The 27,169-nt window shown below is 40.1% G+C and overlaps 1 protein-coding gene across 1 annotated transcript in view; it reads right to left on the bottom strand.

The window, feature by feature from the left end:
* Positions 1-21,613: 21,613 nt before the first annotated feature.
* Positions 21,614-27,169, bottom strand: part of BASP1 (brain abundant membrane attached signal protein 1) — a 47,447-nt gene continuing 41,891 nt past the window's right edge. Inside the window, exon 2 of the mRNA XM_033111232.1 lies at positions 21,614-23,197. Within this exon, the coding sequence (XP_032967123.1) occupies positions 22,496-23,188 (693 nt within the window). The 5' untranslated portion in view covers positions 23,189-23,197 and the 3' untranslated portion in view covers positions 21,614-22,495. The remainder of the gene's footprint in view (positions 23,198-27,169) is intronic.

The following is a 27,169-nucleotide window of genomic DNA, read 5'->3' as shown; positions in this document are numbered from 1 at the left end:
TCCTTTATACTGTGGACGTACCAACCATATATTAAGAGGAAGTACTAAACACACCAGATTACTTTGTGAATTCAGCCAAAATATTAATTCACTCAACTAATTTTGTATGGTAAATATTTTTAAATATAATTTAACAACTTAAAAAAAATTTAACAGAGTTGAATTAAAACCCAAGCTTTTTGAGAAATATCAGTTCTTAAAGATGACTTACCCAAATGACAAGTTTCACATGCTTTCCTGCACATAGCATTTTACACATTATAGGTGTTTCATAAATGTTTGCAGAAAATAAAAATAAGAAATCAGGATTGACAGAGGGGGCCTGAGGCCTTACCTAGTTCAATAAAACACTTGTGAACAGAACTGCTGTTATTTGGGATCATGTCTGGTTTAATCTATTCTATTATAACCACACAAATTAAACTATGCTTGGCCAAATATTGTATTTCCTTAAATTGGCTCCTCCCCCAATTCAAAAATATTGCCAAGGAATCTCCTCATTTTCTTTAAAATATCACAAAACTCTCAGAGAACTGTGATGCTAAGCTGTCGCATTCTCCATCTTGCCCCGTTTCTATGCATCTTCCCCAGGAGTATACCCATAACCCTCCACGTCCTGCATTTCGTTCAGCCTTGCCTTGTAGGAAGTCATTTTTTTTTAGACCCTAATGTTGCATTTAAAACAAAAGCAAACTAGTACCGGGTACATTAACTTTCCCAAAAGGCACACTCCTTTCTTTGACTTGCATATTATTTATACAAACACATTTAATTTTTTACAAATGTTTCCAGCCTTGGTGGCAGTGAGATTGTAAATTACCTGCAAGGAAGAATCTGCTAAAAATTGTAGTAGCGAACTCAGCTGTTCTTTAGTCTTTCCCTTCCTTGGTTCCCTGTTCATTCTGGTAGGTAGTAGATGTGTTTTACAAACTGATAAAGGAGTTTCATTTACTCAGTTATGAACCAATCGGCTTTCTTAGAAATTGACAGGAACTCTTGAAAAAACAAAAACTGCTCAAAGTTCTAGTGTACAATGAAACCCAAAACAATTTATTTTAAAGGGACTTGTGGCTGTTGGCTGCCTTATATATGTCAGTGGCCCTGTATTGCAATGTTTGGATATTGGGCGGGGGAAGTAATCTTACCTTCCAGTATCTCATATTGTTTGGAACAGGTAGAGAGATGTTTCCTTAGTCCAAGGAAAGGTTTCATTAGAAACAGCTTGCATTGTGTAAACATAAATGAATAGCATTTCCTTCACAGCTGATCCGCTTTGACACATAAGCATGAAATAGCATATTCATGGAAATAGACTTTGCACAGACATGCCTGAGTTTTTGGACTAACACACCATAGAATGGAGCACCCATTATCGATCCTAGAGCAGTGAAATTCCAGGTCAAGCACAGTAACTCTTTCCTTCCATCTGGATAACACTTCTGTAGCTGAGAGTAAATCATAAGTAACCCGAAAGAGTTAACTTCCCTCCAAATCCTGGCAGTTAGCCCATAGAACTGCAGAATCCTTTAGAGTTGAAAATATTTCATCTAGTAGGAGGGCTGACACAAACGCTATAGGAATAGCCTACACAAGCAGCCAGGTTTTCCACGTCAGCTGAAGCCATGTTCTCCTGGAACCTGGTTTCACTCAGAGGTAACCTGTCCCCTCTGCAAAGGAACTACCCCAGTTCTGACTGTTTCACACCAGTATGTGCACTGCTCTCAGAGGACAATATCACCTCAAGTGTTTCTTGTCAACACTCATCTTCTAATCTTTCAGCTCGATTCACCTGCAGGAGCTGTTTAGGGGGTACGCTTGTCTTTCCACTTACTATAACTTCTCAGTGGTACATGGGCAGAACAAGCATGACTTCAATGGAGGTGGTTATGTTTTGGGGTTTGGGGGTTCAGGGAGATTTCTTATAGTTTCTTATTTTCTAAACTGCCAGGTGTCATTTAGGTGACACTTCTATTCTAGGTTCTTCAAGTGGTGCTTATGGCCATTTCATTTCAGCGGTCACATTGATGACGAAACACTGGATATCAACCCCATCCTTGCGGGTGTAGTTTTGTCTCTAATTCACTCTCCAGTACGAAGCATTCTCTTTGTCACTCTCCCAATAGATGTTGTGAAGTCTTCTGGTTTAGTCCAATTTGTCAGTTTATTCTTAGGGAGTTTTCAACCTAGAAAGCAGGCATCGTTAACACCTTTATTACTTGATAATGTAATATGCAAAACATTTTGCAGTTACCTATTTTATCTTAGACTATCTCACACTTATCATTAATCTACAACCTTCTATTACAATTCTTAAATATATTGTACATGCCCATGCCACTACATAAATATTCATAATGTAGAGTCAACTTAAGATTGCCACCTGTCAACCATCTGTGCTGATCTGCCATCATTCTTCCTGACATGTGTGAATTTCAGCTCAACCAGGAGTTCCACCAATGAATCCAAGAGGTCACTTTTCCATATTTTACTGCCTATAAATTTTATAAAAAACTGAGGCCTAAAGAATTTAACTAATTTGCACAATGGAACAACAGTTGTAAGGATTGTAACCCAGTTCTCACTCTCACTCTCACTCTGCTTATTTGATTAAAGTGAAGAACCATATGGAATATACAGCCAGATTCTATGCAGGTGGGGGATACAGGGAGAGGGGAGTAGATTCCAGTCCTGGGATAAGAGGGGAAAAGATGTGTATAAAATTATAAATAGTATGAAGCAAATTGTAAGAAAAAGTTAAAGTATGGTAAAAAATAATAATGCATATTTCAAAGAATCTATATAGAAAGAGGAAAGAAAAATACATTCTATAAGAGAATAAGAAACGTTCCCGAAAAGGAGAAAAAAACTAAGAACAAGAAATATTGGTCACATTTATACAATGACCTTTAGACTTTAAAAAAAAAATCAACCCCATTTTTGTTTTCATTGCAAAACAGTATGTGTCCCTGAGTATGTACTCAACAAATGTTTGTTGAATTGAATTTAAATTACTTTAGTTTGGCAAAATTATTTCTTATTCATAGTGCTCTGCGGAAAAAAATCATTAAATAGATTTTCATCCTGCCTTTCGTAAATATCTCTATAGTGCTGGCCCAATTGAGGTTTTTCTTTTGCAAGATTAGGTTTTGTTGTCTGTTGTAACCAACTTCTCTGCTCTTGTACTGCAAGAGAGACCTGCCAGGTTCCTACTGTCAGATTTCAAGGATTTCAGCAAACATGTTAAGTGTCTTGAAGCCAACTAGTTTCTTCAAGGAGCCAGCTGAACCCTGATTTTTGTTTGCATGATATTACTGTTGCTGCTCTCTTTGAAACACCCCAAGCAGAGGAGAACAGCATTTTTGCTTGGACTCTAATTCCATGTTTTTATTTATTTAGAGTTTGCATATGCCTTACACATTATTATAAATAAGAGAAATCTTTGGGAGAACTTTAGAACTCTAATTGGAGAGATCCTTGCAATTAGATCTTTCACTGATGGGCAGCCGTAAACATCCATTTAAGATGCTATCAACCTTGAGAATTTTTTTAATACAGTGCTAAATATCTTAAGAAGTTTACATCAATAAGTCAAGTTCATGAACTCACCACTTTTCCAAGTAAAGATTGTTGTCTCAATAGGCTTAGACTGTGTACCTCTTAGAACTCATTCTCTTTCATCTTTCACAAAATTATGCTACAAACATAAATTTCACGTTTGGAAGAGGTTGTCTTCTTCCTTAGACTTGTCACATGATCGGGGTTGGGGGAGAGTAGTTGACCTGATAACTGTCCCATTTAGGGTGATTTTCCATTTATGTAAATGCACAGCACTTTTTTCCTTTGCTGTATACATGTGCGTAATAATGAAAGCTTAGAATGGATCGGAGAGGCCATCTGGTCCCACCTTCAAAATTTACTGATGAGAAAATTGAGGCCCAGAAAGATTAAACTTCTCTCCTACGAGGAGGAAAAGAACCAGAATTAGAAATGAAACCTAATGACTCCCAAATGAGTCTTTCCTCCACTATATCACCATATTATTCTTCTGCATTGTTATTGCAACTTTTGTTTTCCTTTGTCTCATTTTGTCAACTAGATTGTCTTTAGTTTAGTTCTAAAACTATTCAATGAGCACCGTCTCTGTTCTAGGCTTCGTCCTATATGTTCGAAGTAAAAGATAAATGACACCTACCCTTCCCCCAAGAATGTAATGCTTTCGTGGTGCCCACGTTAAAGAAAATCAGAACTCACTACTGATGTTAGTGCATGCATTTATTCACCAAATATGTGTTATTTCTTTTTCAAATACGTGTTATTTCTATTTCTTTTCCCTGTGTCAGGCACTGTTTTAGGTACAACACTGGATAACAATAAAATTCCTGCCCTTGTTTTGATGACGTTCAGTTGGGAGGACAGGCAAAAAGGTTAACAAATAAATATAGGTCAGTTGGCAAAAAGTGCTACATAGACAAACAAAGGGTGAGGGGTCAAAACCGATGGGCCAGAAAAGCCCTTCTGATAAGGTGACCTTTGAACCAAGACCTGCAGTCAGTGAAACAAAGCCAACTGCTCAGCTCATCTGCCCTGGGCCCGGCAGGAGTGCTGTGACTTGGGAATAAAAAGGTGTGCGTATCAGAGGCATGGGACATGAAGGTCCTTTGGTTTTACTCTGGGTTTGGTCTTGTGAAATTACTACTGAGATGAAATGCACATAACAGAGAATTCACTATTTTAACGTGTACCATTGAGTGGTATTTAGTACACTCCTAATGTGGTGTAACCACCACCTCTGTTCATTTCTGAGAGGTTGTCCTCACCCCCAAACAAAACCCCGGACCCAGGAGCAGTGACTTGCCATTCCCATGTCCCATCACATTACCACCTGCTAGCCACTGACTAGCTTTTTGTTTCTGTGGATTTATCCGCTCTGGATATTTCATATAAATGGAATCATACAATATGTGAAACCTTTTGTACTGGGCTTCTTTCACTCAGCATAATGTTTTCAAAGACCATCCACATTGTGACATGTATCAGTACTTTATTCCTTTTATGGCTGAATAGTTTTCTATTGATTGTGCAGATCACAGTTTATTGATTTATGCATTGATCAACACTGGACTGTTTCCACCTTTTGTCTATTGTGACTAAATGCCCTTGTGAAAATTTGTATAGATGTTTGAGGACCTGCTTTCAAACTTATTTTTCTTAATCCTCATTCTTAATCCACTTCTAAGTCTGTTCACAAGTTGTATTTGAAACTTTGAAAAATGTTTCAAATGATGCCACAGTGATAACCTAATTTATTTAATCCCCTCAGTGAGTGCCTGGAACATCAGAAGCCCTCAATAAACAGTAGTTGTTGTTATCAAAATAATAATTAAAAGAACACAATGCTAAATAGCACACAGCTGAATGCAAACTTCATAGAGAATTGGTCCAACCTGGAGGGCAGGAGAGATAGGGGGCCAGATCCTTGTGCAGAACCAAGTTTTACACAGCCTGCCCTATGACTTTTCATCCACATCATACACTTTCCAGTGGTTGGATGAATTGGGTGGAATTTTTCCCAGCATTCACGCTGTTTATCTGCCATACTATAAAATATTCACTAGTCCCCAGATTTGGCAGTGGGCTTGCTCTGGGTTTTGCCCCGAAGTGACACAAACCTTAACTGAAAAGCAAATGAAAGAGATTGTTGGTTTCTGATTGTGTAACTTGGCATTAAACAAATCTCGAATTTATTTATTTAACATGCAGCTGCTGACATCACGGCCTGAAGCAATATCGAGTGGGTCTGATCTCAGCTTGTTTGCCACCCAAAGTCAATACCATTTCAATGAATTGTGACAATAAAAATTGTATTTTTATCTAGAGTCAAATAGCTACTCAAAGAATCATTTGAAGTGTTGGGATTTTAGAGATGCACTGAGCTAGAGTGTAGGAGAACTTGAGATAGCCCGAGTTTCTTTGTAACTTGTTTTGTGACCTCCCAGACCCTACTCTCAGCGTCATTCTGCTTCTCCATTATACTAAGGTTATTTTAACTGACCCAATGTACCTCACGAAAGGTTACAATCCTTATCCTGCTCTCATATTTATTTAATCTGTTCAGTTCAGCAGAAATGGTTATGAGTTGTTCAAGACACTACTTAAGAACATACTTAGGTTTCTAACATCAGTTATGCCTTTCATTATTTCAATGAAAGGTTTCATCATGTATTCCAATATTAATCATGTTGGTGAGAAAGAATTGTGACAACTGGACTAATTCTGTAATTTGTACTTGCTAGCCAATGCCAACTTAATATCTTCAAAGAAGTGGCAGTTTTAAGAAAGACATGTCATATTTTAGCAAATAACATGGTTCTTTTCACAACCATCAAGATCCTTGTTCATATATTTGCACTTAGGGTTCCTGGACTTACAGAAACCAGTTCTAGCTGGTTTTAGTCACTGTATGTCTACCCTTGAATACATCAGAATGAAGACAGAAGGAAGCTTTCAGAAAATTCTCCCCAAACGTTAAAAGAGAAACACAACAAGAAGCCTTCACAATCTCAGAGCTGAGTGACCCAACTGAGTTACCAGCACAGCTTAGGCCAAAATCCAAACAAAACAAAGACCATTATAAGCAACATTTCTCTACAAGAAAAATATTTTCAAACCTTGAAACCTTGTTGCCCTTGACTCAGTAAAGTGTACGATGCAGACAAACAGGAGACCTCTGATACTGGAGTCTGTCGTGCTGCAATCTGCCCCTTCCAACGTGAAGGTCTTTATGAGCCAGGATTTGTATCACTGGTGCCTGGTAATTAGTATTGTGATGCTTAATACATATGGAAATGAGTAGGTGCCGTGTTAGCTGCTGAGCAAATAGGTTCAATACATTCTCCTTCCTAGGATTTGGAAACTTAAGGAAAAAGTTGCCAGTATTGCCAAGACTATCAGAAATATTTTAATCCTTTATTTACAAATATTGAGTAGACTCTTCTGGGGGGAAAAAATTATTCTGTAAGAAGGAGCCATTTCTATTTATTTCAAACCTATTCCACTGTCTGTCCAAACAATAAATTGTTCCAGGGAAAAAGCTCTGTCTCACTCATTTGTGTAACTGCACCGCCTAGCGCAGTGCCTAGTTCCACAATAATTTCTACAACTGCTCAGTTATTGTTAAACTGAATCTTTAAGGGGTTAATCATGAAATAAATAAGGCCCCACTACTGAAAATAATTACCTCCTGACTGGTAATTTTGCTCAGAGGCAACAACAGTCCCAAGGCATTTTTTGTTGAAGGCACAGTTTTCCATCCAGTCTAAGCGAAATGGAGAGGGCCTGGGAGATTTTGACTACTTCCATTTAGACAGGCCCAAAGTCTTTCCCAAGCCCTGTCCCCATAGGAGTCAAACTCAGAGACATTATGTCCTGTATTGGTTTCTCAATGGAATTGAGGTTTCTCAATGGAATTTCAATGTTTTCCCTTAACATAAAAAGAATCAGATTTCCCTAACTTCAAGAGGATCTCCTAAGAATCTTTCACTCTAAGGTTAGGATTTCTGAGGCAGAGGATGTTGCCTACAAATGTCAACCCCCCGCCCCCCACCCAGTAACCATTCTCAAGTCAGTATAATAGACCGACCTCAAGGCAGCCCAGTCCCTCTGGACCTACTGAGAGTGGGTAAGGGCTACTGAGAAAGAGCATAGGCCCAGCTCACACCTGGGACCCCAGGAAGGGAAGGAGAAGGGAGGGAGCTCCTATGGGTGCTACTGTGTTTCTGGACGATGAATGATTGAATTTTCCAAAAGTTGTTACGTAGTAGAAATAACACTGAGAGGGGCGGGGGGCAGGGAGAGAGAGAGAAAAAGAAAACAATGGAAACGATGGAAAGAATGGAGGAAGGAAAGGAGAGCGAGTGGGCGGGAGGGAAGGAGGGATGTATGTCCACAGACGTGCTGCTCGTAGAACCCTCATAAACAAGGCAAGGCAGGTGATGTGCACTTAAAATTTCTGAGAAAAGTTTACTGACACATGGATGAAATGGCCTGGAAACAAGGACGTTTGCTACAGCAGTGTCTGAGCAACCTGTTTGGCAGTTTACCAAGAGGGGGATGATTAACTAAATTATGCCAGGTACTCCCTAAAAGCACGTGACAGCTCACCATGCCCTGCAGCATGATCTCCAAGATATGTTGTCAAGTGTAAAGTAAGTGTGATGCCTAACAGTCTGCACAAGCTCCCCGGGGTGAGGGCATCTCAACCAGGGACAGGGAGGAAAGGTTATGTTGTCTCTGCTTTGTCTCCCTGCAACCCAGTCACTCTTCTGCCCCACCCTCCAGGCCAGCGAGGGTCCAGCGTTGTGACAGTCACTCAGCAGTGCTCTGCAAATGTCTCCAGGGTGAGAAGCCCTCTACATAGAGCTTCTACATTGGAGAAACCCCAAAAGAGTATGTTCCTCCAGGGAGCAGTTTACTCCAGGTAGAAACCATAGAGTAGTAACAAGAAAAGAGGACTCCTCGGCAAGAAGACCTAGCTGCAGACTACTCAGTGTTGTAAGACTGACCAAAGAAAAGTAAATGGACAATAGGTTTCTGCAGAAACCCTGGGGCAGCAGTAGAAGTGGGGGTCACAGAAGTAGGGGGTCTCAGAAGTCAGGTCTCCGTACTTAAGAAGTGACAGTGCCAACGAAGACCTCAAGGCAATGGCTCAAACGACCCATTGGCAACTCAGCTAAGATCCCAGCAAATGCGACAGAGCAATGGTGGAGTCTTTGAAAGACCCAGGCTTGCAAGGCTGGTGTCAATGTGAAGATTCAAGGCTGGGAGGGATCCAAACAGGAGTCATGAAAATATGTCTACAGGGAGCAAGGGCATTCCTGTGGATGACACTGGCCACGGTGAGAATCTTCACGAGCACCTGGGGGCTGACATCTAAGGAAGGAGGTGTTTCGGTTTCCTCCTTTTCCCTCAGTCCATGTAGTTAAACTAGATTTGGCACAAAGCTTATGCCACAAAGCCAACTCAAAGCTGATAAAAGATCCCCACATATTATCAGCCTGAGAATTTTATTACCCAAGGCTAAATGTGGGGAAGGGGATAAAAGGAACTTACTAGTAGTAGAGTAACTATTGAAAACAAGAACTTTGCAAAGGGGTTCATATGAAGAGATTGACAGATTCATATTTACCGGCGGAAACTGGTGATAGACCAAATAAAAATGTCAACAAAATATTCCTCGTGACTGGTAGAATCCATTCTGACTTTCCTATTTCCATCATTTGATTAAAATATATTTGTTGTACTGTGGAAAAGACCGTAATTATCTTTTGCTTAATCTAAATTCTATTTCTAGCCCCCTAAATTTGCCCCCGGACACATCTGAATAGTTTAGAGAGATTTACAACCACTGCATATTAACGAGAGCTTTCTTTTGTTCTATTACGACTTCAAGTTTTTTAAAATAAACTATGCATCAACTGTCTTTCCCCTACTATGTCACTTATAACTACAGAGAGTATCTCATCTTTTTGGGAAATATATTGCTGTCCAGGGTTATTATATATTATAATTATTATATGTTATATTATAATAAATTATAACATACTGTTATTGTTATTTTTTAGTATATAACATATTATTACAAGATTACTATTGTAATCTGGTTTGACGTAGTGACTTAATATAAGCACTTGCCTTCATAGATATCTTATTGGACACAGACCAGACATGGGGGCAACACAAGAGATGAGGTGAATTTCAAAGATAGATGAGGCTGAAGTGATAGATTTGTCCCATAAACTGTTATGTTTGCTCCACACATTTTTAAATATTTCATTAAGTGACATATAAAAATTCAGAAATCTCACATAAAAATCCAAATTGGGGACATGTTGTGAGAAAAAGAATTTTATTACCCAAGACTCAAAAAGGTCTGTCATTTCTGGGCCTGTATGCACTTACAGCCACCCTCTGTGGGAGCTGAGCAGCAGACAACCCAGAGCAGCTCAGCACAGTCCCCAGCTGGCCCCACATGGCTCCTGTAGGTCCCTGGGTTTGTACCTCCTGAGCTAGGATGGAGCAGTGTTAGGAAACAAGGAAGCGTGAGGGTCCGAGTAAGCTTTATGATGACAGAAGAGCCGCAGATAAGTCACAGGTTCTGTACACTATTACCTATACAGTGTGGAAAGCACACGGACTTCACAATTTGATGTGACACCACAATGTTCTGCCTAATGTCAGAGACTGCTTGGGGCATTGCCCTGGATCCAGAGACATGAAGAGGTTCTCAGAGCAGGGGGGGAAGGGGGGGAAGCAGGCACTCCTCCTAACAGCATCCCCAAGGACAGCCCGAGTGTCTGGGGGGTGAGATGGAAAGAAACTGGCTGTGAATGACATTCAGCAGAATTTAAGCCTTTCTTTGTGCTTTGGTCATCTTTATGCACATCAGATATTTTACTGTCTGTAGCACAAGGATGCTTTCAAGTGTTTTTGAGAAGTGTTGGCTGGTTCCTCAGATTCACTTCTAATTCTTCTGCCATCATCACTTCAATATAATCTAATTCTTATAAACTTATATCTTATTGTTTATTGAGGTATAACTGACATACAACACTGTATTTATTAGTCTCAGGTGTACAACATAATGATTCAATTCGTATATACAGCTATCCTCCACGTTTCGAAAGTTCGTATTACTCCACTTTGCTTTTATGAAAAACCTGCATTAGTACCTGTTTTCTCGAACTGAAAGAAATCTGAAGAGGATTTTTGCTTTTATGAAAAAAGGTGAAAAACGAAAATAGTGTTCAGCGTTTGTTTTGCAGCGAGCCGCTCTAGAGGCAGCGAGCACCCAGAGCAGGGAGAGAGACACGCACCTCCTAGACTATATGCTAGTGTTATTTTAGGTTTTATGTGTTGTCACCTGGTACAATCTGGTAGGTTATTTTGGAGATCTGGGAATGCCTAACAAGTTTTCCATATAAGTTAACGGTAATTGCTTCTTCACTTTACACCATTTCAGGTTACAAAAGGTTTCACAGAACGCTCTAATTTTGGGTAGTAAGGGAAAGTCTCATTAACAAGCATCACTATACATAGTTCCAGATTGTTTTTTCTTGTAATGAGAACTAAACTTATATTTTAGATAGAAAAACAAACAAACGAAAAAAACGAGTTCCTGAGACCTGTGGCACTATTTGTCCCATACTTCATGGACTCAGGCTGTGATAACTTCTTCCCTCTTTTCATAGCTTTTCTGTCTCCTCTCTCCAGACAACCAATACTGTGTAATGACTATCTTTCTCATCCACTCCCTTATTTACAGAGTATTGTCTAAGCGAGAGACTGAGAACTCCAGGAGAGCAATGCCTAGTAGGCTTCATAATAGAAATTTTCTTTGATTTCTGCTCATGGTTTTCTTTGGCTTCTTTCTGGGTTTACAGCCCATGAGGGTTCACGAATCCGATCCCTGTCTCTCTCCTCCAGGTAAGAGAGATGTCATAGTCTAATGTGTCCACAAATTGTACTGTTTGATCTTCATAAATATACTTACAATATTTCATTGATTTAAAAAAAGTGTGTCTTTAAAACAAAAGGCTAATTTTTATTGTTGGAAATATGCACGGATGTGGCTACCTAAATGTTTCAATTCTTTGCTGTTTATGGTTTTAACTCCAACTATCTACTAATGAAGGATGTTTCCCCCAATTTATGAGTGATCCAAGATAAGAAATATATTTTTCTCAATGGCTCAAAAACGTATACTAAAAACAACTTTGGAAGGTCCAATCCTATTTCCATTCTTAGTTCTACTCTAGTTTTATGAAAAAAAAATGTAAATTCTTTCTTTCAGAAATTACCATTAATACAGCAATAATTCATATCCTCTGCCCTCTCAGGAGAGCAGAGAGAGATGGCAGCAACGTCACTCTTTCTGCACCTCACTGACTGTGAGGCAACACTTTCCTAGGGTCACTGATGTTTCATGATTATTGTCCATTCCTTCAGTATATTTGTTTCCACTTATACGCACCTATATTCACATGTGAACACACATATACAGACATCGTCTCCACTAATTGTCCCGTTTGTCCACATATAAACTTAATCTCAGGTTTGTGTCGAAATCTGCAATGTCCCGGTCCAATTTCTCTTTTTATCTCTAATAAATAGAGCATATCGACCACACCCTTATCTGAATCCATTATCTGTAAATAATAGTCCCTCCCAAACCATATTAGTACTTCTCTAGGAATGTTGCCCTTTCAGAGGTCTGATTAACTAGACAAACAAGGCATGGGACTCCAGCCATATTTCCAACACAGAAAATAGCCTTTCATTTTAAATTATGATTTCTTTTTTCCCCAAGTGAAAATGGTGAATATAACTTATGATGATCAAAACATAATTCTTCCTGGCACTAATTTAGTAGTGTCTCTCTGATTCTGGAAGTCAGATTTTTTGAAACACACCTGACCATCTTGAACACGGATATGAATGCAGAAACAAGTTAGGCATTAGTGTGGAAAATTCAGATTATCAAGTCAGAAAGCATGCCTCGTATCGTATTCATTTAACCAGCCACTTGCTGAGCAAGGCACGAAGCACGTTTCTGCCCAGTACTCATTACCTCCCCCTTGCAGTAACTCAAACAAGAGGAAAAATTACTTTAAAATACAATGGCAATTCAATCACAGACAAATAAGGTTGTAAGACAGATTTAAGCTAAAACGCTAACCATGAATCCACAGAAAGTCAGAAAATAGCATTATAATGTTGCAATGAACATCAAGGTACGTATATCTTTATGGATAAACGTTTTCAGATTTTTTGAGTAAATACCCAGGAGAAGGATTGCTGGGTCATATGGTAATTCTATTCTTAATTTTTTGAGGAACCTCCATAGCGTTTTCCATACTAGCTATAGAAGAGGGAAAAGGGGATCAAACATATGGTGAAGGAAGGAGAACTGACTCTGGGTGGTGAACACACAATGCAATATATAGATGATGTATAATAGAAACGTACACTTGAAACTTATGACATTGGTTTACTAACCAATGTCATCCCAATCAATTTAATTTAAAAAAGAAAATAGCATTATAAAAACATATGGATGCTGTCAAAAATCCATTTGAGATTGAAATTTCTATATAGGAAAAGAAAGAGCAAAAATGTAAGCAGCTCTTACCAAGGCCTGACACTATGAACCCCATTCATCCATCCGCCGAAGAATCCCCTGAGAGGTACTGATATCACCCCCATATTACAGATGAGGCGGAGAGTAATTCAGCCAGGATTATCGACCATTAGAATCAAAACTACACGTCAAACCCAGCAAGTGAAACCCTAGGGTCTGTTATCAACCACGAAACCATCTGCATTCATGAGCAAGAGAAGTAAAAATCTAATCTTTTTACCTGATTATGTGGCTTTCTGTAAGGACTTCTGTGGGGACAGAGTCCCAGAGAGCATTTTCCAGGCTCTTGGCCTCATGGGGAAAGGTGCTGGCTCGGGTAGTAGATGGCCGTCAGCTGTGACTAGTTGGCCATCAGCTGTAACCAGTTAGCCATTGGCCACTGATATGGCTGAGCTAGCAAGCGTGGAGTGTAGTTAGCAAGTGGGGTTGGTGGGTAGGCAGAGAAGTAGACGGCAGAAGAGGACTTGTAGCTCCTGCTTCCTGTGTCTCTAACCCAGCCGCTCTCGAGACTATAGTGGTACGACTCCCCTATCTATGGCTCTGTGGGTGTTCCTTTTGGCCTCACCACATCCTGCGTTCTTATGTGGGGAGCGGGAGCTGAGACCCCGCATGACACCCTGCGTGATAACTTCAAAATGTCAGAATATGGCCTGTGGTACTTTTCTTAAAAATACTCCTGGCCTTATGTCCAAGACTTTATATTTTATATTCAGGCAAGCAACAAATAGTCATGCCCGCAATGGGACTGGGAGATGTCCACTTCCCCAGATATCTTTCCCAGTCACTGATCACACTGCCTAAAACGACACCCCCAGAAAACTTGTGGGAATGGCCACATGTTAACAGTCTAATGGAAATGTGTCTTCAAATTGATATCTCCTACCCAATTATTCCACAGCACAGGGCACTGGAATGACGGAATGTGCTGTACCAGTGGCAGACCATAGATGGTGTTTTGATCCCCTCCTCTTCACCCCACTGCTAATGGAGGACTCGCACCCAAAAGTTATGGGGACGGCCAAACATATGACACCCAGCACTGGACAGATGAGATCAACAGCAGTGTATTAGTCACATATACTCACAGCAGTGTCACAGGAAGGAGGACACTGCTTCACACAGGGCCACACAAAGTTGTGAACAGCAGAGGCTGTGGGAAGCAGACCTTGTAGCAACAAGGGGTGAGGTGGCTCCCACGGGAGGATGTGATGGGCTTGTTTGAACAAATCCATGCACTGGCAGGGAACTGAGGCTGCTACTCGGGGATGAGCAGGACCCGTGCAGGGTCCCCAGGATGAGGGAGGCTCACTGGCTAGGGCACCTTGCTTACCTTGCCATTCAAGAGCCCCAGACTCCCCTGGATATTGAAGCAATGCAAAATATCGGGTCACATTCTAGTTCCCTGCCCCAACTCATCTGAGCTCTTTCTCCCACCTCCCAGACGCCCTGTATGTGCTCTGGAACCACAGAGTCATCCTTCTCTACCTGTGCTTTACATCTTCTCTGCCTGTCAAAAATCTCAGATAACCAATTCTTTTGTCTCCTCGGTACTCAACTAATCCTCCCCAAATGATTCCTTTACATCGATGTAAAAACTGGCTCTCTCCTATCTAAAAAAAAAAAGTCCTTTTCTTTCTTGACTCTCGGTGCTATCACTCTTTTCCCACTTGCACCCACACTTTCAAAAGAGTTTCTAGGAAACGTGGCTCAATCTCCTCTCCTCCAACTCCTTCGGGTTACAATAATCTGGTTTCAGCCTCTGTCCCTCTAATCTGACAGCTGCTGTTAGGTTGCCAGTGGCCTGAGGCTGCATTTTAAAAATTATTTTATTTGACATCTTTAGCAACTTTTGTCAGTCTTTTCCATCCTCTTTTCCTGAAACATTCTGTTCCTTTTATCTGCCATACAATGCTCTCCCAACTCTTCCCTTCACCAGTACAACTTCCCAAACTTCGAAGGCTCAGGATCCTTTATCTAATCATCAAATCAAAGGTTCAATCCCAGGCACACTTCTCAGTCAATTTTCTCCTTGATCCCCTCCACAAGTGACATTAATCAGGCTCATCGTGTCAATTACCTTCTAAAGAATGTTGACTCCCATTTCTAGGTCCAGCTCTAGCCTTTGAGACCAATTGTGGCTGCTCAGCCTCTCAACTTCCAAAACAACTCAAATTGAATACATCCAAGTACAAAGGCATGAACTTCCTCCTCAGTCCTGATTCATTTTTTCACACACACCCCCTCAGTTGGGGGTGGGGAGGTAATAATGAATAAAAGTTGAGAAACATTGGGTTAGGACCATGGCAAGTTTGAGAGAGAAAGTTTCCTACTCACTTTTTACTCCTATAGATAATGAGGTGCGGGGGTGGGGAGGGAGCTAAGTAGAGTTCCAAGTAAATTATATTTGTTCTTCCTGAACAAATGAATAATAAGAGTTGTGCAAGGTCAGAAAGAACAGTAAACTTAAAGTGTATTTAAGAAATACACATTAAAGTTTTATATCATTTTCATTGTTCTGGCCCAGTGTAAGCATTTGTCTCAGTGTGAGGACAGTGAAAGGAAGAAGGGAAAAGGAAAGGAAGGAAGGAGGAAACAAGGAAGGAAAGAAGGAAGGAAGGAAGGAAGGAAAGAAGGAAGGAAGGAAGGAAAGGAGAGAGGGAGGGAGAAAGGAAGAAGGGACATTGTTACTTTAGAATTTCATTAACTGACAAAAAGTAGAAGTAGAAAATTTGATGGGAAAGGCAAAATATAGAGGAAACAGAAAAAGAGAGGAAATAAAAGCCAAAACGTTATAATGAAGTTCCCATTAGCATCATAAATGTAAGCAACTCTTTTTTGATGTACTCTGATTAATTTGTCTTCTCATTGCTGTTTTTGGTTTTGTTTTACTATTTTGTGTACATGTGTGTTTTATTTTGAGAAGGTAGCATTTGCTCTGAATGTCAAGGCAATTCCAGCTCCTGCAAGAGAAAGCAGCAGAGTAGGTAGCAAGCAAACTAGTCTCTATTATCCTCAGGAAAAAAAAAAAAAAAAAAGCCCTCTGGGGAATTTGCATACTAGTCAGACGTGGTGTGCTGCAGTGGGTGGTTCCGGCTGAGAGGCATCTCTATTCTTAGATGTCTGTGCTGAGGCAGAATAAGATGGAAATTGTTCACTGCTGCTCTAGGACCTTCCGTCAGTTCTTTTAATGGGGTTTACCTGTCAGATCAAATTTCCCCAAAACCTCTTGTAAGCAGACATGCCATCCTCTTCTTTTCATGGCAAATCTCAAGACCCGGGCTCTTCCTGTCAGTAACATACTGAAATGCAGCCGTTCCCTTCCATGACAAGGATTGCTTTCCTTTCAAGGGGTGGAGGGTTTTTTGGTTTTTGTTTTCTTCATTTTCTTCATTATTTTCATTCTTTTTGTTACCAAAAGTGTGTTACAAGTGAAAGTATTTTCCTCAAGTTAAAAAAAAAAAAAGTGGCTTTTCCTCTGAGTACCAATATGATGGGTATCACTTTCTGGTTGTGTGGCGCTTGAATACAATCTGATCGCTAGTATGGAAGAATTTATTTAATTATGAGGCAAGTCTCTGGGGCCTGTTCAAACACAGTTTTACTTGAAGAAGTTCATAGCTGAGAAAGCCAAGAGAGAGTAAGGTTACCAATAATGAGGCTTTCTTGCTAGTGACTGGAACTCCGTCTTTTAGATCATTTTCAAAACATGTATCAGAGTATCTCAGTAAGTTTTAACAAATACATTTCTTTTTAAGCTTTTGTACACATTTCCACACCCACAACTTCACAGAAGCTTGTAGCTTAACAATGTTTGGTTTTCATTATGTGAAACTCTTGATTCAGAATTAGGGAAGTATATGGAAAATCATATTCGAGACGAGAATTCCCCAAAACAGCATTTTTACTGAGACGCTTTTACTCTCTTAAATCTTGGATGATATAAGCAAAAGCCTATGGGAAGAAGCAAATATGAATGCTCTCTAAATGATTCTAAATCTGTGCATATTGTTCCATCATTTTGTCATTTGACCATTGAACACAGTGACCTGAGAGAGTGAAAACAAAATAAATGATACATTATATAAGGCCAATTAATTTATAAGTGAGTGATATTAAAGGTGAATTTTTTTTTTATTATGAATTTGTACCTACTGGACAAACAGTTAACCAAGTTTACTTTATTTTTTTTTTTAAAGATTTTATTGGGGAAAGGAACAGGACTTTATTGGGGAACAGTGTGTACTTCCAGGACATTTTCCAAGTCATTTTCCAAGTCAAGTTGTTGCCCCTTCAATCCTAATTGTGGAGGGCGCAGCTCAGCTCCAGGTCCAGTTGCCGTTGCTAGTTGCAGGGGGCGCAGCCCACCATCCCCTGCGGGAGTCGAACCAGCAACCTTGTGGTTGAGAGGACGCGCTCCAACCAACTGAGCCATCCGGGAGCTCAGCGGCAGCACAGCTCATGGTGCCATGTACAATCTTAGTTGCAGATGGTGGACAGCCCACCATCCCTTGCGGGAGTCGAGGAATCGAATTGGCAACCTTGTGGTTGAGAGCCCACTGGCCCATGTGGGAATCGAACCGGCAGCCTTCAGCGTTAGGAGCACGGAGCTCCAACTGCCTGAGCCACCGGGCCAGCCCTTAAAGGTGAATTTTTCTGGATTCAGAGGGGAACTAAGGGGGAACACAAAGAAAACAAGGTGAAGAACAAATGTGACATTAGGACCTTAGAAAAATACAAAGGTCAAGTATACATGAGATAGAGATATGATATCGTTATTTAATTTTTTATTTCAATGTGTACAGTTAGTTGTACTATGAGTATTCTTTTTAAACATCATAGGTCTTTTTCAAAAAGATATTTGCTCTAGGAATTTACTTAATCATGTATGTGAGTGAAGTGTACAGCTTCTGAACGAAAATTGCTCTTAAAACGAAAACTGAGAAAACTTGGAGAAATATACTAAACCAATGGTTCCTAGACTTTGAGATTTCATACCCTAATAAAATTTCTATCATTAAAAAGACATGAAGCACATAATAAGGAATAGCTTTTTTAAAAACCAAAGACATATACCTTCATCAGAAACTGCCTATATTGCCCTTTTTACTTTTCCACTAGCAGAGAGGGTAAAAAAATTGACATCCTGGCCAAACAACAATGCTTGAGCTAAATATTTAAGATATTAACTTGGCTGACAAAAAAAAAATTGTTAGTTATAAACAAGCAAATTTTGCCTCCTCTTATAAGGATGCACATAGAAGTTCATTTGATTACTCCCACAACTATTAGTGGTACTCCTGTTTGATATATTCTTAAGATTACCTTTCAATATTCTGCAAATTAAAGCAAGCTCAAAATAACTGCACTGTTACTCTCGAAAAGCAAAATAGAGACCAAAAGGATAGATTAATCTCAGCAATACTGAGACACAGTAACAACAAAATACTAAATTGTATAGATTTCCCCCCCATAAATGAAACCACTGAAATTTGCTGTATGTCACAGCCCTGTTATCTATAAAAGAACAACAAAAGATAGGTGTTCCAGATGTGTGTGTTTCAATATACCGTGTTTCACATAATGAACATTAAGGTTTCAGGATGCTTTATGAAAACAAAATTTGTGTAACTGCTGGCACCTAATAACTTACCTAACTTAGGCCGCTGAAGGACGTCTAGATCTTGTCAACACCAGAGTGGACAACCAATTCTCTATTGTGCACTGAACCTGGGTCTTGACCCCACTGAAAGGAGACTCTACGAATGGCGACTGGCATTCCTGTAGCCAGGGACAAGCTGAAGATGGTCTTCTCTTAGGGTTGAGGCCAGGTCAAGCCATCCTGGGATGCCTGGAGCACACCAGCAATTTGGGATTTGGGTCCATCCTCATCACGCAGAGTCAGTGTCAGCTACTGGACAGGACCTTCGAGGTGTGGGGACAAAGCTGGCAACCTTGAACAAGTAAATTTTAATTCCTGTCAATGTCCTCCTTGCTCATAGGCACCCAACACGCTTTAGACCCTGGAAAGCTTCCATTCCTCAGAGATGCTATACACATGTGAGGTAGTGAGCTTACTATGTGGCGAGCTCCCAAATAGTGCTGCCTTCCCTTCCTTTTAGGGGGTCCATGAGGAGGGAACAATCTCAATTAATCCAAAATTAACTTGGATGCCCAACACTGTTCCCTTCCTGGCAGAACCAATCACTCCCACACATACATTTTCTGCTGAATATACATTTTCAAACTACATCTTAAGTTTTTCTAAGGTACGGTAAAATTAAATATCATGAGCCACAATTAGGTTAGAATTCTGATTTATATATTTTGGTGACTACATTTCTGTACTCTTTAATTGCTTGACCACAATTCTCACAGTTAGAAAAGAGAAAAATAAATATATTAGGTTAGTGCAAAAGTAACTGCGGTTTAAAAGGTTAAAAATTGCAAAAACTGCAATTACTTTTGCACCAACCTAATATATAGCTCAGAGTCTAATTCTCCTATACTCTACTCAGCAAATCAAAGTGTAAATAAACTGAGAAAAATGTCTACTTTGTTTCATTTCTCCCTAAGCAGTGATTTATAGTAATAAATGCTAATCCAGGAGACTGATTTGATTGTTCCAGTCACCAAAACACCTGGTGAACTTTTTAATTAAAAGGGGATGAAAAGACAGTGAATAGATAACAAATCACTTCCACTAAGCACATTTATCTGCAAGAAGGGCATGTTATTTATGCAATGTTAGTAACCACATAAATACCCTGCATGGTTCACTGAATCTGTTGTCTCTCCACCACCAGCACCAACCCGCCCCCAAGCTATTTTACATATGCTAGGAAACATCGGTGACAATCTGGACAGCCCTGTGCCGTTTTTCATACCCAAAACAGTTGCTTGGTGGTTACTGTGCTTACGTATTTCTTCCATGCTGTGCTTTCAAGCATTACAAGTTCAAATTCATTTCACTATAGAAACAAGAACTAAAAGTGCCCAAAGTGATCACAGACATGAATTGAACCCAACAGGTATATTTGCCTAATATTCAGTTCCACCATTTCTTCTTCTTCCCCAGTTACTACCCACTGGCAACATCTTAGTTAAGGTGCAGACGACAGACCACTCAGTAGGTAGGTAAGTGGAGAGGATCCCCCCTGCCCCGTTTTTTTTATTCAAGCGTGTGTAACATAACCCATTAGCACAGAATCAGGTTCATCCTCATCTACTGTATCGCTAATGCCCCTTTGGGATAAATGTCAGTATACTTACTGGTCCTTCACAGATTCTACAGAAAATTCCTCATGTTAGAGTACGAAAATGTCCTGTGTTAGAGTATGAATTGTATCACCATTACTCTGGGTGAATATCACCTAATCCTACTCTCACCATAAACCTGACATTTAACTGAGTAAAGTATGAGCAATCTTTACAGTGGTTAAGGTGAAGTTCATTTCTAAGTGTTTTATATTTCAGATTTGGTTCCTAACATCCAAATGGAAAAGATCCAAATTATTACCAAGGTCCTAGTGACAATTCCTTCTTATGTTCAAGAATTGCTACGCATGCCCGACCACTCCGTGAAAGTCGCTACTTATACCAACTCACCCATGCTTCCCCATCTGCAGAATATATGGAACCTGAGCAAACTGAGGGCTTGGGGGAGATGTCGGGGATGGAGGTGACAACACATCTGTGTACATACCTACACGTTATAGTTTAAACTACTAGGTGCCTATACAAATCATAATATACCAGGTATACAGACAAACTACTAAATATTCCAGAAGTTGAATAACAAGTCTTTCCTTAGAGATCAGAAAGCCTTAGCCCTCCTGTAGATAAAGCAGGGAAACCTGGAAATTAGAAATGACTTAAAAGCCAGGTAAGAATGGCAAAAACCAGACAGGAATTTGGTCACCATAAAAGCCAGCTGCATGCTCAACTCTCACACTGCTGCTGTCCCCTTGCCTGCTCATAACATGCAGTCCCCTTCCCAGGCTCTACCACAAATATGATAAAAAGGTGACAAAACAAAACGATCAGCAGAGGTTTCACAACTTACATACATACGATGTTTCTGTAAGATCTTATAATTCTTTTCTTCCCAACCTTCAAGATCAAATCAATTTACTGTCTTTTAATGTGTTTTATTCAAAATATTTGTTCTTTTTAAGTATAGCAATCACACCCATAGTTCTACAGGGTGCACATTCATAGACATAATAAATTTTCAGTTTAGCCTCTTCCAAGATTGACACTGATCCAGCTAACTTTCTAAATAATGTTCACAAAAATTTGAGGATATTGCTTTAGACTTTTATCCAAATATATCCAGGAAAATGCCAGGTACAGAGGGGTTCTCTGAGATGATTATGGAGGAGAAAGGGGTGGCAAAAGAAAACCAATAGTCATTATTACTTCTTTTTAATCGTTTAACTTTATTACTGTTGCACCATTTATACAATTACATATAATTTCAATGCATCCATTGTACATTTTTTGTTTTTTTATTTTTTTTTCCATTTTCCAATGAGTGGTGTGTTGGTGTCTGTGACACAGAATGGAAGAAAAACTGGAACTGCAATGAACGCAGACTTTTTTTTTTTTTTCATTTCCACTGACCAATAAACAGAACTACAGGTGCACCCAACCACGGACATGCATTAACTCGTCATGAGAAATCTAGGGAGGCTAAGTCGGATGAGAGAATGTTTATTACTCCCAAAAATACCTGGGGAGGAAGAATGGAGTATTGGCATCGAGATACAGGTGGACAGGCTAAAGTGGGCTGTCTGAAAGTTGGCATTCATCCACAACATTCAAAAAATATCAAAATAAGAAAGGCTAAAAATTAAAAAGAAAACACAGAAAATACTGTTTTCATAAAGATCTGATTGCCTTGGAACAGGCCCGCTGGGCGGCATCAAGCGCATCACCCCCAACTCCCCTTGCAGAAGACAAGATACCGGATCTTAGTGGCGGAGTGCAGGAAACAGCAGTTCACGTACAAAAGATGTACTGTACTTTCAGACACTGATCTTTAAAATCCAGGACTGAGTGGTAAAGTTGACCAAAGGTATATTAGATATTTCCCCACAAAAATACTATTTGGATTCTCCCTACCCCCTCCCTCCCTTGATGGGACAACATCCTTTTTTTTTTTTCTCTTGGGCAATACATATCATTACTTCCAATTTGAAACAAGTTAGTACAGGAGAGAGAGAGAGACAGAGAGAGACAGAGAGAGAGAAAAACAGGTTGTTTGTAAGCTGTAATCTTCTTTTCCAGAGGCTGTCCGTGTTACTCTCTCACTGCTACGGTTTGATCGGAATTAGCTGCCGGGGCGTCGGCAGGTTTAACCTCGTCTGCTGGGGCTGCGGGGGCCTGGGCCTTGGGCGTGGAACTGGGTGCTTCCGTGGCTGCTGGGGTCTCCTTGGACGATGGGGCAGCCTCAGTGCTGCTGGGTTTTGAGTCTGAAGCCGGGGCCCCGTCACTTTTCGTTTCCTGTGCGGCAGGAGCTGCGGGAGCCTCAGTCTTTGTGGGTTCCCCTGTCTCCTTGCCCTTGTCATCCACCTTGGAGGCAGCTGCGGGTTCCGCAGGGGCCTCGGCCTCGGAAGCCTTGGGGGCATCGCCTGCAGCCGGGCCCGCGGGGGCCGCCTGCTCCTGCTCCGCATCCTTCGCGGGTTCCGGCTTCCCGTCGGCGGCCCCCTCCGTCTGCTCGGGCTCTGCCTTCGGAGCGTCTGCCGTGGCCGTGTCTGTGTCTTTCTTGCCTTCCTTGTCTTCCGGCTTCTTGGCAGCGTCCTGGGCATCCTTCTCCGGCTTCTCCTCCTGGCCCTCCTTCACCTCGGTGGACTCTGCAGCCGCCTGGGTCTCATTTTCCTTCGCGGTCCCCTCTTCTTCCGTCCCTGCTCCTTCAGCCTTCTTGTCTTTCTCCTTGGCCTTCTCATCATTCACATTGTATCCCTTCTTCTTCTTGCTCAGCTTGCCTCCCATCTTGGAGTTCTGTAACACAGCACAACACAAAACAGAACAAAAAGGAGTCACTTGAGGCTCTAGACTGACCGTCTGTGTCCCCCAAACCCACAGGCTGAAATCCTAACTCCCCGAGTGATGGCATTTGGAGATGGGAGCCTTTGCGTGGTGACTAAGACACGGTGGTGCCCTCCTGGAAGGGATGAGCGCCCTCAGAGAACAGACCCCACTAGGTTCAGTCGCCCCTTTCTCCATGTGAGGACACAGCACGAAGACAGCCATCTACCAATGAGGAAGCAGGTCCTCTGCAGAACTGAATCTGCCCACACCTTGATTTTGGACTTTCCAGCCTGCAGAACTATTAGAAATACATATCTATTGTTTATAAGTCACTCAGTGTGTGGCGATTTGCTAGAGCAGGGGAAGGGATGAAGAAGCTTGTCAACTACAAAAACTAAAAGAGGCTTCCCTTTGCAAAGTAAAGGCTTCAGAACACTACTGAACCGTACACTTTCAAATGACTAGCACGGTAAAAGTTTTTACATGCATTTTGCCACAATTATAAATAAAACAGTGAATCATAAAAAGAGGTCAGTTATAGAATGTCTTTCTAATCATCCCACGTTGAGGAAATAAGCTGAGATCAAAGAATCCGCGATTAAAAACGAAGTTTGCCATTGTCAAGAGAAGTGGAGCAGTCCTGGTTTCCTATCAGCCTTCTGATGTCCGACTCAAACACCAAATATTGAACACGTGCACAAAATGGCAGTGGCAGCCATTTTAGATCTACAGTATAGCTAATAATAGGCTTTATAATTGTAAAATGGTCCAGAGAAATGGCACAGCTGTAATAAAGCACAAATTTCAAGAAAATAACCTCAAACTAAAAACTCCTTTCAAACTCCATTATTCATATATATGTTCATATAAACACACACATCTGCAAACACCAAAGTTAAGCAGGAGCTGGTATATACTGTTATTAAGTAGAATCCGTTAAAGGAAAATTATCCCCTAAGAAATGAAAAGCGTAGTATTTCCAGTTACATTTAGTTTATTAGTTGTGTCAGACTTGCATTCATTGCTTTGAAGGTTTTTTTTTTTTTTTTTTTAAGAGAAACAGTTCCATAACAATATAAAAGTCTCTGACATTATCAATGTCCTGACTAGGATTCAAACTAGATATACAAGTTCAATGGTCATTAACAGCCCTGTTCACTCCAAGTTAAGTCTCGAACTTACTGGAGGGTGACACTTTGGGCATAAGAACCTGCTTTTGTATTTGAATCGTGAATTTTTCTCCTCTGATACCAAAACGTTAATCCAGATAAATAATAATTTATAAATTTATAAATAATAAACTCAGGCCACAACTGTTGCCAGAGCTAAACAGGCATTTAATTTTTTCCTCTTCAAATGCATTTTTATGGCATCATATATGAGTGGGAACCCACTGAAATGTCTCTCTTTAGAGGAAAATCAGGTCAGTTGCTTTTTCCTGAAGAAACAGGCAGAAATCACATTCCAATATCCTTTTTAGTTATCAACAAATAAGAAAACTCCAATAGAGACAGGAAGAGTTGCCTTGGGACCCAGTGGAGGTTATCAAATACAGGTGAGACCATCTGATTCGGTTCCAGGTTAGGGCCCACTCCTGACAGAATTATAAAATACTCCCTGACCAGTCTTTTTTTTTTAAAAAAATATGATCCATTAGAACAGAAAATTTGCTACTTATTCATTACACTTCTTGAAATCATAATTCATGACAGTGAAATCACCTACACGTATTTTATTTAAAAGCCAGGTATTGGGTAGGAAAGTGCTAATCTGAAGAATTTTGACTGAAGTCAAAACTTGTCTCCTCACTCTATATGCTAATTTCCTGTCTGGGATGGCTTTAATAGTTGGGAGAGAAAAAAAGCAATAAACTGAAAGATGACTGAAATACTAGTTCCTATTCTCAAGAAAGACCTTTATTACGGTATCAAAGAAAGAATTTCTCTTACACATCTTTTTTTAAAAAGGACTGGCTTTTGGTCATAACGCACTTCAGACACCCAGCAGGCTGTATTTGACTTAATCTGTGGTTATTTCTCCCTCAGAAGTGGGAACAATCATGTATGGTAAAAATATAAGTAAATATACTTTTATCCTATAAACATTCACAAAGGCAATAAATCAAAATGTAAAGAAATCAACTAGATCAGTATTTTAAATTGTAGTTAGAAATCTTTCATTGAATTCTTAATTAGCCAGTACACATAAATGGTGTATGTCAAAATAATTTCAGATTTCATGTCAAGATAACTAAGAAATAAAAAAACCTGACAGGTCCATCTTTAGGATCTTCTCCCAATTCTATAATAGAAACCCATACACCAACTTAGAAATTACAGAATAGAAGACAAAGTGTAAATGTAGTGTGCACTGTAAACGTAACATAGGAGTGCCACTTTCCGACACACACAGCGTGAAATTCTATACAGCTATCCCCAGAGGCTTCAAATCATACTGCTTTACAAACCTAAAATCTACGTTACTAAAATTGGTTTTCTGAAACTCAGTTAAGGCCACTTTCTATTCTTTGTTTTAAGCCCAGTTGTGATTTGTTTCTGGGTAGGAAATGAACACACATAACCAAGTTGTAAGTAAGAAAGTATGTCTCCATTCCTTTGTTTTTCAAACTCACAGTTAATAAACACTTCTACTTTTTGCTAGTGTTCTTGTATTTGCTAGTATTATAGTAAAGTATCCGAAGGCTTAGAGAATCCAAGAGAACCCTGACAAAGCAAGGTAGCTGGTTATTTCCCAAGACAATATGGGTGAAAACCTTGCCTACACCCAGGGGTAAATTGAAATTCTAACTTAAAATCTATTATCTGTTTCCTGGGTCTCAGGCACGATCCCAATCCTAAACACGTTACTCAGTTATTTTCATTTAATCTTCTCAACACTACCATAAGGTAGTAAGTATGTCATTAGCACCCTCCTTTAACCCATATGGAAATTCTAACCAGCTTAGTTCATGGAGCAATACAATAAGCAAAAGACTGAGCCCAACAAAATTAGGTAAGGCAGGAAGGTACCATCTAGGAGGTCAAAGGGAACTCCACTAAGAAGCAGGCAAATGGGCAGAGCTCTCATCTCAGGAATGTTACCCCCTAGTCACAGGATGGGTACAGATCTGGGGTGACTTAGACTCAAGATGTTGACAAGATAATAAAGAAAATCCAGAAATTCAGGTGTTCTCTGTCCCTAAACTTTTTATTGTCCCACTTGCCAATGGAGCTTTGTATCATGATCCTTCCAAAATCAGAGTGATGGGCATATATTTTAATTATTTTTCTCATTTCTATCACTTCTAATTTTGGAAAAAATCAACTGGTATAAAAAGTTGGAAGCTGCAACTTTGAAGTTTAAAAAAAAGCAGTTGGGGGGGACAAAAAAAACCCCAGAAACTAGGAATCCACCCTAAAAGTCACTTAAACCTAAAACTAAGCTACAGTGTTTTAAGACGTAGGAAGGCACAGCCCTACACACCTAGATAGTATCTAATCAATATTTCAACCATTAGGTTAGTGCCTTGAAAAATGGCCACATTATCTGTAAATGAAGTTATGAGGTTTCTGGGAGCTATGTTTTAATGTTCCTCTATTTATTTCTTGAATTAAAACACTAACTAGTCTAGTTAGATGTAGGTCAGGGAGAAAGGGGGACATGTTGGATCAAAAAGAGTTTGAGTAAGAGGAACAACGACAGCATTGTCATCACCAACTTTAAAACTTCAGTCCTTTGAGGCAGGTCTAAGTAATAGCATGCCATCAGGCATCCCAGAAGAAGCCCTCCAGACACCTGGGCCATCTAAATAGCTTTCAGGAACCCTTCTGCATCTGAGTGGCAAGCAATATTATTGGTAATTAAATGTTCATCTCAGCCCACATACTGAATTTTTGATGTTTTGATAGGCAGATAATCACCACTTATAATTGCTGAATCTTC

This window comes from Rhinolophus ferrumequinum, chromosome 7, assembly GCF_004115265.2.
Source record: "Rhinolophus ferrumequinum isolate MPI-CBG mRhiFer1 chromosome 7, mRhiFer1_v1.p, whole genome shotgun sequence".
Taxonomy (NCBI): Eukaryota; Metazoa; Chordata; class Mammalia; order Chiroptera; family Rhinolophidae; genus Rhinolophus; species Rhinolophus ferrumequinum.
This window is presented reverse-complemented; position numbering and strand designations above follow the sequence as displayed.